This window comes from Paramormyrops kingsleyae, chromosome 23 (genome assembly GCF_048594095.1).
Source record: "Paramormyrops kingsleyae isolate MSU_618 chromosome 23, PKINGS_0.4, whole genome shotgun sequence".
Lineage (NCBI taxonomy): Eukaryota > Metazoa > Chordata > Actinopteri > Osteoglossiformes > Mormyridae > Paramormyrops > Paramormyrops kingsleyae.
In genome coordinates, this window is record NC_132819.1 from 2,544,914 (window position 1) to 2,560,285 (window position 15,372).

At 44.2% G+C, this 15,372-nt stretch overlaps 1 protein-coding gene across 2 annotated transcripts; it reads right to left on the reverse strand.

Moving 5' to 3' along the window:
- Positions 1 to 673: 673 nt before the first annotated feature.
- On the reverse strand, positions 674 to 15,355 carry LOC111858200 (SH2 domain-containing adapter protein E-like). 2 transcript variants are annotated; one of them, XR_011984924.1, is made up of 7 exons: positions 13,289 to 15,355; positions 11,467 to 11,593; positions 10,157 to 10,363; positions 6,929 to 7,088; positions 2,121 to 2,240; positions 1,139 to 1,643; positions 674 to 949 (listed from the first exon to the last, which is right to left on the reverse strand). XR_011984924.1 is itself a non-coding variant. In XM_023839755.2 (6 exons), exons 1-6 carry the CDS (start codon positions 13,787 to 13,789, stop codon positions 1,460 to 1,462), a joined length of 1,299 nt encoding a protein of 432 aa, XP_023695523.2. In that variant the 5' UTR covers positions 13,790 to 15,355; the 3' UTR covers positions 674 to 1,459. The 2 variants fall into 2 exon arrangements, 1 of the variants encoding a protein (XP_023695523.2); XM_023839755.2 differs by having other exon boundaries at positions 674 to 1,643.
- Positions 15,356 to 15,372: the final 17 nt, after the last annotated feature.

Here is a 15,372-nt window from a genome sequence, read left to right on the forward strand (position 1 = left end):
CATACATTTCTGAAATATAGAATTCCCATTAAAATGCTTTCTGAGCTCTTAGTGAAGGGAGATGGATGAGAAATAAGAGAACGAGTGAAGTCCAAAAAGGGGACACTAGCAGCAAGACCGAGCTGGTCCCTTGCATATGGCCCGAAAATACCTTGTGAACATATTAAACTGACACACTTACATGGGGCTAGAGAACAATGACATGTTTTCCACATGATTAGTCAGAACCAGATTTAAGGCAAACTTCCCATCTGTATTTCTCTTCCTCTCTGGCCCCATATTAAAGGGGGTGGAGCTCTTAGGGGGCTAAGCCACTGTCTTAGCCCTTTTCCATTAATGCATTGCCTAGCCGGTACCTAATTTGTAACTCATTCGAAGCTTTTCTCTTCCAATTATCTGGTGCCGTGCCTGAAAATCTCTGGCACACCACCACAGAATTGCCGGTTTGAAATTGCGAACCCGCGATGTTGGCATGTGTGAGGAGGGGCTACGATGCACTGTAAACTTCACCAATGTTTGGTGTTTTGTTTGACTTTAGTGTTTGCTGAAAACATGCAGAAATTAAAGTAGAGCTGGAGAAAGTGGGTGACATTTGTAGTACGGAGCAAATTATTAGCAAATTAAAAAAACTAAAGAAGACAAAATTACAAAAAAGAACTCTCACAAGGCAGCATGGGATAGAAGATATTTAAATGCCCCACAGTAGGCAGACAGCCTCCAACACGCAAATGTAACACTTTTCCTTGCAGGTGCACACAAACAAAAACTGGTGTTTGCTCTCCCTGCTATATGTTTGAGACAGTAATATATGTAGTCAAATGACTGTGGCAAAGTGATGTTTTGGATGAACAGTGTCCGACTGAATCCACGGACTACTGTGTCCCATCAATGGCTTGTTCGTTGATATCTGGATGATGGGTGATGTCCGTCTTCTGTACAACTGCAAAATCTACGCAGCAAAAATCCAGCAAATAATTAGTTATAAATATTAATTAGTAATGGCTTGTAATGTAGCTAGGTAATGTTCTGTAAAAAGAATGTTTTAATTACTGCTAACTTAAGTATCACTTAAGTTAGCATTACCATAAACATTCTCCATCGAAAAACATTATTAAACAAACTCAAAACTGTTACGTGCCCATTGTTGTGTGAGAAATCGCCATCTGTTACAAATGTTGTTCTTAACTAGTGGAAACACGCCCGGTTCTCAGGTCATGCCACTTGAGCACCACCTGAAAACTAGTTCAGTGTTAGCACCCACACCAGAAATGGCATGACACTAGTGGAAAAGAGGTATCTGAGATGGTGGGTGGGGTCAGTGTATGAAGGACATACAGAGTGGGTCTAAAAGATAAAAGCCACAGTCTTGCACCTAGAGTCAGCATTCAACCTACAGAGACAGACAGGGAGATAGTAAGTGCAGCTGCTTTTGTGAGATCCAGCTGGTTCTGCAGGTACGTTAGTGCAGACGGGGAACCGGGTGCAGCAGGTTCATGTGCTCGGCCCCTGTGAAGGGCAGCTGCTGGGTGCAGTAGTGGTGGACCATCTCAGGAATGCTGGGAAACACACAGCTGCTCTGGTCCAGGGTGTATCCACTCTCCTTGGTTTGAGCCACAATGATGTGCACACAGCCCTGACTTGTCCTGTGGGACAAGTAGACCCAGAAAAAAGAGCATTAGGAGAGAGTGAGAGAGAGAGAGGGGCTGGGGCTTCAGAGAGGAGGGTTAAGGCCGGATACAGTACTGGTGGACCACAGAGAGGAATTTTAGGGCCAGGCGCAGAGACAGTGGAGCCACAGATAGGAATTCTGAGGCCTAACACAGGACAGCTGAGGTCACATAGAAGAATTTAAGGGCCAGACAGAGAATCAGTGAAGCCACAAAGAGGAATTCTGGGAACATGGATAGTCACAATGAAGGAATCATTTGAGGCGCTTTCCAATCCTGATGATTTTATACAACTTTGAGGCCCCTTAAACACATCACACAATACGGAAAAATCTTATGCAATAACACTAACAGTCATCAATGCAAGACAAAGAATCTTCGAGGATAGGCATGTTGATAAAGGGTACTATGAAGATAAGAACTATGTAACAGAGCAGTAGCAGAGTCACTCACTTGAGGGCGATAGAGTACTTGCTGGTGCCCGACTCGCTGTTTCTTACAAGGAAACTGGCCTCCCTGCAGGTCTGCAGCTGGGCCTCAGCCTCCTGACGCGTCATGCAGCCATGGTACCAGCTGGGGGAGCATGAGTATGAGCAGAGTCATGTCAGGAACATGATCGTCAGCAGAGTCATTTCTGGAACATGAGCATCAGCAGAAACAGGTCAAGGGCATGAATGTGAGCAGTCAGATAAAGAGCATGTGTGAGCAGAGTCATTTCTGGAGCATGAGTGTACACAGAGTCATATCAGAATCATGAATGTAAGCAGAATCATAATGGGAACATAAACAGAGTTGTTTCAAGAGCATGAGCAGAGTCATGTCAGGAGCATGAGCAGAGTCATGTATGGAGCATGCCACAGGCATCATCTCCTGGTACACCATGTCACACACACTGGACGATCAGCATGTTCTTATCAGGTCACACGGAAATGAATTCAAGGGACCAGAGTTACTGTCAAACTAGAAACGACATTTCATGAAGAAAATGCGGGATTGCTGCGTGCATAAAAGTAGAACAAAAGACACTGAGAAAGAAAGGAATGATAAATATTTATGCTTTGCTTCAGCAGTTGAGTGGTTGTTTAATGCTTTTAATCCGCTGCTGAGTCTACAGCCGTGGAAAAAATTAAGAGACCACAGCACAATTTTTTATTTCACTCATTTCTTGAATTTAAGGGTGTGTGTCTGTGAATAATGTACTTTTTTTTTCAAACTGCAGCCTGGTTCTTCCCAGTTTCTTATTAATGAAGAGCTTGTTCTTTGCTTTATGGGACTTCAGTCCTGCTTCTAGGAGCCTGATATGAACTGTCCTAGCAGTGCAATTCACACCTGCACTTAATGTTTCCCATTCCTTTTGAAGGTCACTTGATGTCATTCTCCGATTCATGAGAAATTCTCGGATAAATTAACAGTCATCTCTGGCATTAGAAAGTCGCTTCTTCCCTCTACCTGGCTGGTTTCGGGTCATTCCCAGTGTCTCCTGCTTCACCTTGTTCTTCTGTACTGCTGTATTAGAAATTAACCTGGAAGCAGCCTGCTGCTCTGCACAGCCTCTGCCAGCAGAATCATGATTAAACCAGGATTTAAAAATGTAGATTTGTTTAAAAATATAGAGGGGTCTCTTAATTTTTTCCATGGTTGTATATACAAAGTTTGATTTTTGCAGCCCTAAAAACCATGAGAGTGGAAGTATGGAGGGATGAATGAAAAGGTTTTTTCAGCAATCACAATTAACCCAATAAGAGTTTTAGGACAAGTGGCATAGAGGTTAAAGAACAAATTTAATTGTGCATAAGTTACGGCAAACACCCATCCATCCATCCATTCATCCATCCATCCATCCATCTTCCAACTGCTTATGCTGGTCTGGGTTTCTTAGACGTTAAAGGGCACAATGCCGGGATATGCCATGGAGTGGCTAACAGCCTTAAATTTCTTTATTTAACTAGAAAGGATGTTGGAATGCCAGCATTGTATTCCCCGGACAGCCCCGTCACTCCCCCACCCCCATTAATTCTTACTGCTCCCACACCCTCCGCCCCCCAAACTCGTACTTTTGAATGGGAAATTCTGAAATAATTTTGATACCCCAATTGCCAAGTTGTGATGACCTTCAACTTTAAGTTGTGGATGGTATTTAATTGTTTATTTTTACAACTATCATGAGCCACTGCTTGTGTACATCTGTAATTTGTGCACACTTTACTTGATATAGAACAATGCCGTTTATCATTCTATCCATAGCAAATGGACTGATAGTGCGGCACAAAATGATCAACTTTACATTAGCTCCAGTTAGCTACAATTTCGTGTGGGTGCCATTTTTTCATTTCTCTCTGATAATAAAACATCTAAATATAACATAATCATAATTCTGACTTCACAAATAGGAAGCATGGCCTTCCAACTAGCATGTGCAGGCAGTAAGAGCTGCTAAACCTAGTCCACACATGCAATGGAATCACTGTCAGTCCATGTCAGTCCATGTCAATGCATATCACACCGCAAATCTGTTCTAACGTGACTGATATAGTAATACTGAAGTCCAGTACAATGCAGAATCGATCGTCAGTCGGAGAGAAAAGCACTATGCAAACTACAACACAATATGGTCTTAGCAAGAAATAATACTTGCATGCAAAAATACGTATGCAAATGAATGACAGTGATGTCCGATTTGTGACCAGACTGTTGTTTTGAACTGTTTGTTTTTCAGTAAATCAGAATCTGAATTTTCAAATCCAAAAGAATCAAACTTTTTGTACAAACATAGATTGCACAGGTCAAAGTCTTAGATTCTAAATATCTAAAAGTATCTGAAAAATTATTATATAATTTTTATCATATATCATATAAAAATTATATATATACCTTTTTAAAATTCACTTACGTTTGATTTTTGTAGACTGTCTCTAGCTCTGTTGCCTTCATTGCCTCTCCGCATACCACAATCTGTTGTACTAGTACTGTGTGCATGCCTGGCTGCATAGTGGCTGTGGCTCAGTACTCCCAACTAATGATGACCAAAACTATGCTTCATAAACCATTTGCTGTATTTTCTGACCCCACTAGATAGTGCTCTCTGTTCAAAAAAGGACTCAAAGCCCCAAAGTAAACCAAGAGCACTATCTTGTGGGGTCAGAAAATACAGCAAATAGTTCATGAGTTGTCGTTTTGGCCATCACTACTCCCGACTTAATCAACAAGTTAATGAGTTTGGCACATTCAGTTGAGGCGATTACCAGGCAATTCTCATGAGACTCATAAGATATGTCATATATCCATCCAACCATTCATTTTCAACCACTCATCTGAAACCATTCATCCCATTCTGGGTTGCGAGGGGTCCGGACCCTGCACTGACGGTCCACCAGAATGGTGATCACTGTGGTGACCACCACTTCTTTGACGTTGTATTGCTACAAAAATGTTGATTTTGATTTAGTCTACAGCCACTTTCAAAGAATACAAATTCATCATCCACAATACAGCAGGATTTACTGCTGAACAAATGATTTTGTCATACAAGATGGCTGAACGCACATTTTGAATGATTACATGTGGTTAATCACTCTCCTTTTCAGACATACACACACACATACATATGTTCACAGCCAAGAGCAAAGCTTGGGGTTAGGCTATTTATCTGTCGCCTCTGGAGTACTTGGTGTGACTTGTCTTAATGTGATCAGGTTCACCAGATCTGTGGCTGTTCTTTCATATGCCACCACTGACTTGGACGAGGGCACAATTAAATTGCCCCTAAATTTCCCACAATGAATTTTGCATCGACTATTGGAATACTACTGAGACAATTTGTCAAGCAGAGGTGCTGGCAACAGAAAAAAATATATATAATTTGAGTTAATTTTTATAATACAGTGGTACCTCGGTTCTCGAACTCACTAGAACTCGAATTTCTTGAAAGTCGAACAAACCAGTTTGACCTAGAACTCGATCCGAATATCAGAAGTCGAACCGTGAACGCTGACCTAATATAAATTGTACATGCCAGGAAATGAGTCATACTACAATGCAATTCTTACATGTATGCCTTCTTCACAGACTGGACAATTAACCAAATAAAGCAGCGCAACATTACAGTAACTAACAATAAATAAACCACTAACTTACGTGTACTATTAGAGCATTTATATCATTTATTTAAACTTTATTTTACCAGGTTAATTAACTGAAAACCAGTTGTCACTGCTTTACGTGATATTCGGGAGAAATGGCAGATTACGCATCGGAACTGCCTGGGATACAAACGTCATGCATGTAACTAAACTCTTCAGCCACTAAGGGCAAAGGTGTGTCGTCACGGAGGCGGTTCCAGTTTGTGCAGCCGGGTGAGAGGTCGCAATGCATCTAACCGTAATGCATTGCATCAGGATCATTGCTTTAAGCCAGCGATGTAAGCAAGTCGAACGCACCGAATGACCGGACTGGGGAAACAAACTGAAACGCGGACTTAATACAGAGGACTAATGACAACAACCAGAAACAGCTGATCACATGGGGATCCCACACGAGGTTAACGAGGGGGCGTGGCACACGGAAGGAGTAGACGATCGGGGCAGGACATGGGTAATGTTGAGATAAGATCTTTATTGTTTTGGAAGCCATTAAGAAAAAAATTCTCTTCTTGTTTTATCCTGTTCATTTTGTGTTTAAATGCTAATAATAATAAAAAAACATATTTAGGTGAAATTTTGGGGGGCCGGGAACCAATTAATTGGTTTTCCATTTTTTCTTATGGGAAAAATTTGATCAGAACTCGAACTTTTTAGGATTCGATAAGGAGTCCGGAACGGATTAAGTTTGAGAACCGAGGTACCACTGTATTCAGAAAATCATCTCATACCCCATAATTTGAGAAAGGAAATGGCGATGTCTCAGAATTTCACCCATACAACGTGTCTGCAAAGTTTGGTAGAAATCAGACAAATAAAAAAGATCTGGCAAAGAAGGTTACTTATCAGATGTCTCAGAACGAAGAAGGGACTGATAATGGAAGCTAACAACAAACAATGTAGATCATTAGTTTAAATGAATAAGGACAGTATATTAATTGGTAATGGAAAAGGAACAGAGGAATGGACACAACCACTCCCAATGCGCACAGCAGCAGCATCTGCCCATCCTGTTTTGTATCAAGATTATAATCGCAGCTCCCCATTTGATTCAACAGCTCCCCATTGGATTGCAACATCTTACTCATACATGCAGCCACAGCGTAGCCTGTCTCACAGCCTCACCACTGCTTCTCCAAAGGCAGAGTGCGGTTGACCAGGTTCGCCTCTGACTCCGAGCTGGAGGACAGCGAGCTTTTCAAGATCTTTTGGCTCCAGCTCTTCTGCCGCAGGTGCTGGTGGCGGCTTGGATGCGGAAGCTCCTCCCTGACAGTGGTAGGGCTGCCTTTGGGAAAGAGAGACAAAGTGAGAGAGACAGACAGAGACAGAAAAAGAGAGACAGAAAGATACAGAGAATGAGAGACAGAGTGAGACAGAGACAGAAAAAAAAATATATATATATATATATATATATATATATATATATATACTGTATATATATAGAAAGAAAGAGACAAACACAGAGAGGGAGAGAGAAAGAGATGAAGGCCCCAACTTTACTGCTGAACTCAGTGTCTGTCTCCAGGAGCCTGGACCTGCGGACTTGCACAGCATCTAAGTGTGTGCTGTATAATTAGTGTCTGCCTATACAGCTATTCCAGTGAAACCCCACTGAAATGTGGACTTATTTCAGGCTATTCCCTTTTTTGTTTTGTCTTTGCTAGTGTGTTGAAATACGTTTCCAAGTGAACTTTTCACTATGACCTAAGCCACCATTTAACATTTCTTACACCTGGGATCTCCTTTCCTGGAGCCGACACCTTATCGTGGTGGAGGGCCTTGCGTGTTCCAATGATCCCAGGAGCTAAGTTGCCCGGGGCTTTTTGCCCCTGGTAGGACACACCCACGGCAAACGGGTCCTGGGTGAGGAACCAGATGAAGTGCGGCTCATCAGTCCCCTTATGATGAGTAAAAACATCGATTCACGTTTTCCCTTGCCCAGACGCCCTGGAACCAGGCCTGGTGGTGGGGCTCGATGGCGACCACCTGTTCGCCTGCACCCATGGGGCCTGGTTGGGCACAGCCCGAAGGAGGCACGAGGGTCCCCCCTCCAATGGGCTCACCACCTATAGGAGGGGCCAAAGGGGTCGGGTGCAGTGTGAGTTGGGCAGTGGCTGAAGGCGGGGACCTTGGTGGTCCAATCCACGGCTGCAGAAGCTAGGTCTAGGGACATGGAATGTCACCTCTCTGGTGGGGAAGGAGCCTGAGCTAGTGCGCGAGGTTGTGAAGCATCAGCTTGACGCACGGCTTGGGCTCTGGAACCAGTCTCTTTGAGGGGGGTTGGACCCTCTTCCATTCTGAAGTTGCTCACGGGGAGAGGCGCCGAGCAGGGGTGGGCATACTTATTGCCCCCTGGCTGGGTGCCTGTACATTGGAGTTTACCGCGGTGGACGAGAGGGGGCACTCGCCTTCAAGTGGGGGGATGGGTCCTGACTGTTGTTTGCACTTATGCGCCAAACGGCAGTTCGGAATACCAACCCTTTTTGGAGTCCTTGGAAGGGGTGTTGGAAAGCAATCCTCCTGGGGACTCTCTTGTTCTGCTGGGGGACTTCAGTGCTCACATGGGCAATGACAGTGAGACCTGGAGAGGCGTGATTGGGAGGAACGGCCCCCCTAATCTGAACCCGAGTGGTGTTTTGTTATTGGATTTCTGTGCTCGTCACGGATTGTCCATAATGAACACCATGTTCAAGCATAAGGGTGTTCATATGTGCACTTGGCACCAGGACACCCTAGGCTACAGTTCGATGATCGACTTTGTGGTCGTGTTATCGGACTTGCGGCCGCATGTATTGGACACTTGGGTGAGGAGAGTGGCGGAGCTGTCAACCGATCACCACCTGGTGGTAGGTTAGCTCCGCTGGTGGGGGAGGAAGCCAGTCAGACCTGGCAGACCCAAGCGTATAGTGCGGGTCTGCTGGGAATGTCTGGCGGAATCCCCTGTCAAAAGGAGCTTCAACTCCTACCTCCGGCAGAACTTCACCCATGTCCGGGGGAAGCAGGGGACATTGAGTCCGAATGGGCCATGTTCCGCGCCTCCATTGTGGAGGCGGCTGACCGGAGCTGTGGCCGTAAGGTGGTCGGTGCCTGTTGCGGCGGCAATCCCCGAACCCACTGGTGGACAAGCTGAAGAAGGAGTCCTATCTGGCCTTTTTAGCCTGTGGGACTCCGGAGGCAGCTGATGAGTACCGGCGGGCCAAGCGGAACGCAGCTTCGGCGGTCGCTGAGGCAAAAACTCAGGTATGGGAGGAGTTTGGCGAGGCCATGGAGAACGAATTCTGGACGGCTTCGAGGAGATTCTGGAGAATCCGAGACCATGGTCCTCAGCCGGAAAAGGGTGGAGTGTTCTCTCTAGGTCGGGGAGGGGGTTCTTCCCCAAGTGGAGGAGTTTAAGTATCTCTTGTTCACGACTGAGGGAAGGATGGAGCGGGAGATCGACAAGCGGATCGGTGCGGCGTCAGCAGTCATGCGGGCGCTGCATCGGTCTGTCATGGTGAAGAAGGAGCTGAGCCAAAAGGCAAAGCTCTCGATTTACCAGTCGATCTACGTTCCTACCCTCATCTATGGTCATGAGCTGTGGGTAGTGACCGAAAGAACAAAGTCGAGAATACAAGCGGCCCAAATGGGTTTCCTCCGCAGGGTGGCTGGGCTCTCCCTTAAAGATAGGGTGAGAAGCTCAGTCATTCGGGAGGGACTCAGAGTAGAGCCGCTGCTCCTCCACATTGAGAGGAGCCAGATGAGGTGGCTCAGGCATCTGCTTAGGATGCCTCCTGGACGCCTCCCTGGTGAGGTGTTCCGGGTATGTCCCACTGGGCAGACCAAGGACATGAGGCCCCGGGGCAGACCAAGGACATGCTAGAGAGACTATGTCTCCCTCCTGGAATTCAACCAGAGGAGCTGGATGAAGTGACATGGAAGTCTGGGTTTCCCTGCTTACACCACTGCCCCCGCGACCCAACCCGGAAAAGTGGTAGATAATGGATGGATGGATGGGTGGATGGACACCAGGGATGTAGGATTAGACAATGGGAGTATTACCAATTAGAAACTGGATTGGCCCAGCCTTGACTTTCCATGCAAAGATGAGAATATTGAAAAGTTATTAAATATTGCATACCAACTGACAGAAAACACTGTTGTTCAGAGCGGAAAGATTTAAATCTCCATAGACTGCCAATACAAAACCGAAATAGATGTCTTTTGATTATATAAGAAGGTGACAATTTTGTGAAAAGGGCCTGTTCTCTGTTATTTTTCTGGAGGAATTTCCGTTTAAGCCTTCTACTCCAGGGTACAACAGCATGTTCAGTTTCATGGTCCATATGAAGTGCTTTAACAGCTGTGCTTCTGTACCTGGCTGTGTCTTCATTAGCTGTTCCTTCTTCCACTCCCAAGGTAGCTCATACTCGCCCGCATCTCCGAGATCATCTGTGTCTCCCTCGTACGGGACATCATATATCTGGGGAGCTGGGGGTGGCCGAGCCTCCTCAGTGGGCCCCTCCCCACCCTCCATCTGGACACAAATCTTCAACAGGTCCTTGGATCCTCTCCGTCGAATTTCTGAAGCAAGCAAAGTACATAGGGCAGTTGGTAGGGGTAGGCAGTAAAGTTAATCTCCAACAGCATTTCCAGATTTTCACCTGAACTGTTACTTTAAGGGGGGGGGGGGGGTAAAGAGCATGCACTGGTTACAGTGCTTTGCCACACCCACCACACAACAAACCACCTCAGGGATGAGAACCTGAGTGCAGCCATGCGGCAGGTGATACCTCAGCACCACACTAGTCCGAATGGACCAGTGTGAGTTTTTTTTTTCCCAGTGGCTGGAGTGCCAATCCTCCAAACCCCCAAGTTTTTCCCTGCAAGTTGGAGGACCTCCTTACAGGGCTGGATGTAGATTAACATCATACCCAGGACGAAGCAATTGCAGGTTAAGCTCAAGGGCCCAATGGAATAGAATCACTCCGGGCATTCATGGGGTTTGAGGCAGCAAATTTCCAGTTGCTGGCACAGATCCCTAGCCTCAGAGCCACCACTGCACACAATCATTTCTAATATACCTCCATATGCCAGCTAGGAGTTCTTCCTGTTTTCCCATAACTGGAACAAAACAATAAGCAGTTGTCTACATACATAAATTGTTGGTAAAACATACAAATTTTGCATTACCATAAAACAAAAAAGCACAAAATTAACTTTCTAAAATAAGTTTAAGAGACCACACGCCTGCATAATGGCAGAACGCAGTGGTTTCATAAGAAATGCCATGAATAACAATATGTGTCAGACCTATTGTATGGCTGTTTAGCCTGAGACAATGGAGTGAATGGAGAGAAAGGTCAAGCAGCCATATGATTGGACAAGTGATTGGCTTCTTCCTGAATTCTGGAAAGTTATTAGAAGTGTAGGGTATAGATGGGCCTTCCCACATGTGGGTGTACGTACAGTAAGAGCGCGAGGACTGGGGGGGCAACTTCCTACAGATAATAGGACTGGGAAACAGAGACAGGAAACAGGATGCAGGGACAGGAAACTGCACCCATTGTCCCAGAACAATACGGTTGCCATGGCAATTTTGGAGGAGCCAAAAGTTTTTCACGCTGCAGGTTGCTGGCCTTCTGAGTTCAGTGCACGTGTACACACACACACACATACACACACACCTGTTATCATCTGCTGGGCGTCATATGGCTCCACATATCCATCATTTTCTCCTACACGCTCTGCCTCCCTCTGTTCCCGGGTCTTCTGAGCATCAAAGGGGTCAGAGTAGTCTTCAAGAATGATCACCTGGATGAAAGATACGGCCACAGGACATGGGTCTTTACATATCCTAACTCCAGCAGACTAACCTAAAATACTGTATCCCCATAGGTCTCATACTAGGTCCAATGAGCAGGCGTCACCATGTGCTGAATGCATTCAACAGCATGTAAGCATTCACAGAGCTAATACAGCCACTGGCATCTCACAGGCTAGTGGCCACAAGCACACTGAGATGGCCGGAGACAGGCAGAGCATCAGGGCATGGAGATTTGGGAAACAAACAGAGCTGAGATTACTTATATTTCGGATGTGTGTGTAGCCCCAGAAAATACACGCAACCCTGGTCCTGAGGAAGAGACTCTTTTCACATGCATTCACACTCATTCTTAAGATGGATGCTCATCTCTAGAAAAATTAGCTATCCTTATCTGCATGAAGGTCCAGGTGCACTAGTATAGCTTTTTTTCAGTACTGGTCCTCGTTGATGTGGCATCCTAGGCAAGCATATACAGCGGTGCCACCCTTTTCCGAGGCAATGTTAAGTTGGCTGGCAGGTCAGCACCTCTATGACGCCAATAGGCTTGACCAGCCCTGAGTTTTACCTGGAAGTACAGATATGCCTTTTATTTCAAATTTGAGTCCTGCTACAGGGTCCTTTCCAGTCATTTGAAATTTTAACCTTTCACTTACACGGCAAGTTCGTCGACCACCAGACTGCGTAATCTCTTCTGCTAGGCTCCTAAAAGACACTGTGATCATGCTCGGTAAAAAAATGCAAAAGAAAAAAAACTGAAGAGAAATGAAAGAGGTATGGGCAGACGGAAACTTGACGCCCGGCCATTTATTCTTCTCCTTTATGTGCCTGTCTCTCCCCCATAACAGTAACCCCCTCCCTGCATCTTCAAAGCACAGCCAGAGGCATGCACCTGAACAGAGCGTCAGGTGACACGACAGCCTTCTGAAAAAGGAACTTACGACTAGAATAAAAGAATAAACAATGACAGAGAAAGCGGAGAAAGAGCTTAACTATGTTCAGTTTTACTGTGAATGGGTAAGCTATATCTAACTGGCATTTGCAAAATTATATCACAGGTTCACTCTGATTTGAAAGGATTGGGTGATGAGTGAAATGAGGGCGAGGAATGAGAAAGAGATGAGGGAGGTGGAGGGCAGACAGGGAGGAGTCTGTACAGTATGCTGGAGACAAAAGATGACGAAGAGGAGGAAGAAACAACAATATCAGCTTTCATAGCTACACAACTTTCTTTGGTTGCCTTGACAAAATTTTTTGTCATACAACTTCTTACTTTGCAAGGTGCTATAATGTATTCCACAAACAGTCTAAGTATACATGTAATGATATTAATGTTAATATCTGGCTTCTGGTAATAATTAAATTAAAGAAGTTTACCTTGGTATAATATGGGATTCTCTGAATTGCCACACCTACTACAACAAATTCTGTTCTGCACTAGCTTATGCCAAAACTAAATCCTGTGTATTTTATTATTGTGGTCCAACCCAAAAATATCATTCATTCATGTTAAATCTGGACTACTTCGTATTAATGAGAAATTTCGCCAGTGTTTTCACAATGGGACGTTTTAAAAATTGCTACAAAACACTTTCTCTTCGCATTTTACGCTACTGAGGTAATAACTACATATGTTTCGAAATAAGAAACACATCTGCACATGAGTTTACAATCAATTCACTCACCGTTTCTGATTTGCGAGTCCCCTTTCCTTTTTCGGTTTCCTGTACCACTGGACCTCCGGTACCGCTATTGTAATTTAGGTTTTTGTCCAGTTTGTCTACCTTTATCAACCGATTGATGTATGCGTTTGATGAACTCAAGCTTTTAAGTGGCCGGTGCTCCTCCATTCCCGGGTCGAGTTTGAACTGGTTTTTGCGACTCTTCCCGGGTATGAGACTATCCCAGACCTTTCCGTCCTTAATCGAACCGCCGGTATTAGCTCCGTTCCGTCCCAATTCGACGGCCGAATTTTTCCGATTTCTGACGGACATAAGCGAAGTCATCCCGCCGCCACTCTCAGCTCCCGAGTACTTGCGCTGGCTGCCCTTAGTGCCCACTTTGGTGCCCATGCTGGCTGCGGCTCCAGGCTTGGCCCGAGCGTGCGAGCTTGATTCCGAGGCAGAGCGTATCCTCTCGTTACCGTTCTTCAGGTTGATGGGGAAATCTTTGAACCACTTCGCCATCGTCGCTTATGTATCTGTCTACAAAGTTCGACCTTAGCTATATTTCTCAAAGCCATACACGCTGTCCCGCACTTTAAAGAATTAGCTGTACTCGATTAAGCAAACACGTGCACAGATGTCTTAACAGTTAAATACAGCCTAATGTTATTTCATAGGTGTAAATATTTTAATGCATTATTTCATGGGTAAGTTTTATTGCATATCGTTATTCGTACACAGTAGCCTACTAATCGAACTACTCTTATGAAAGTAGGAAGAGAACAAATTGTTTAAATAATACACTAACAATGCAAAACCGATATAAAGCAATTTCTCATGGGCCACAAGATAGCCTCTAATATTCTTTCTTAACTTCTAACAAGCTATTAATATAGAATCTCGTTTCCTTTATTATTTTAAATCTCTTGTCGTAATACAACCTGATGTTCAAACGATAGACTTGTAAAAGAAAAGAAATAGCAGCCTTATTATAATCACTGTCAAAGATTTCATCCCAGAGTGTCCAAGCTATGCGACTGTCTTCTTTCAACTAAGAGCCCAGGGTCCGAGGCAGCGGAGGTGGGAGAGGGGGTGGGTGTACGTAGTGTAACAGGACGGTGAAGGAATCTAAGGGGACGACTTTGCATTGTGTTAAAACTGTACGAACCCTGGCTTCAAGGGTTTTACAGCTCACCTTCTTACTAAAGTGCTGTAGTTATAAGAATGCGTAGAAAATCATGTGTTTTCTAAGCAGTTCTCATTTTATCTCCCCAAATAAACGTATATTGTTATGGTGCTAATCAACAGCCTGTTTTTAAATATTCCACATGTATTATCAATAACCACCATCTTAAAAAAGTATGAAAATGATTATGGAACGTGTTCTATATTATTGTAAATGTTCTTGTTAATATACATTTAAGCTCACTGAAAAATACGATACTTATAAGTATGTGCCAAGCGTATTTTAAAGGCTATTTTTTACTATATGTGTGTAAATTTGACCGATGTTTGCCCTTAAAAATATATTCCTGGGCGATTTCGTTTGAACACTTCACTTCATTTTCCCTGCCCGTATAATTTGCTGCGTTTTAAATGGTTTCAGCAATTTACTGAGATGTAGTTAAATTATATTTACGGAAAAACTACAGGATCCTACGTGCCTTTTGTGTGTTTTAACTGGGCATGCGTACAAGTGAAGCCGCCAGATAAAGCCATATTATAGAAGTGTCCACCAAAGGCTTCTGGAGACATAACCTAAAATTATGTTGGACTTTTTCTGAAACATAATAATTGTTTTAGTGAAATTTACATAATAACTGCAGAAACAGAAACTCCGCGATGCAGACCTCAGACATTCCGCCCCTACTGTAATGTTTAAAAGTGACCCATCCTCGACTGTTCCAAAACTTCAAAATAAAGTAGGGGTTATGATTCGGGTTGAAACGCAGCTACACACATTGTATTAAAGGTTATACGATGTCTATAGATAAAAAAAAACAAACATTTTTTTTCGTGTTTTAATATATTCCAATGAAGAAATAAAAATGTTCTCGAAGCCATAAAAAATACACGAAATGCCACAGTATCTTGGAAACGGTGTA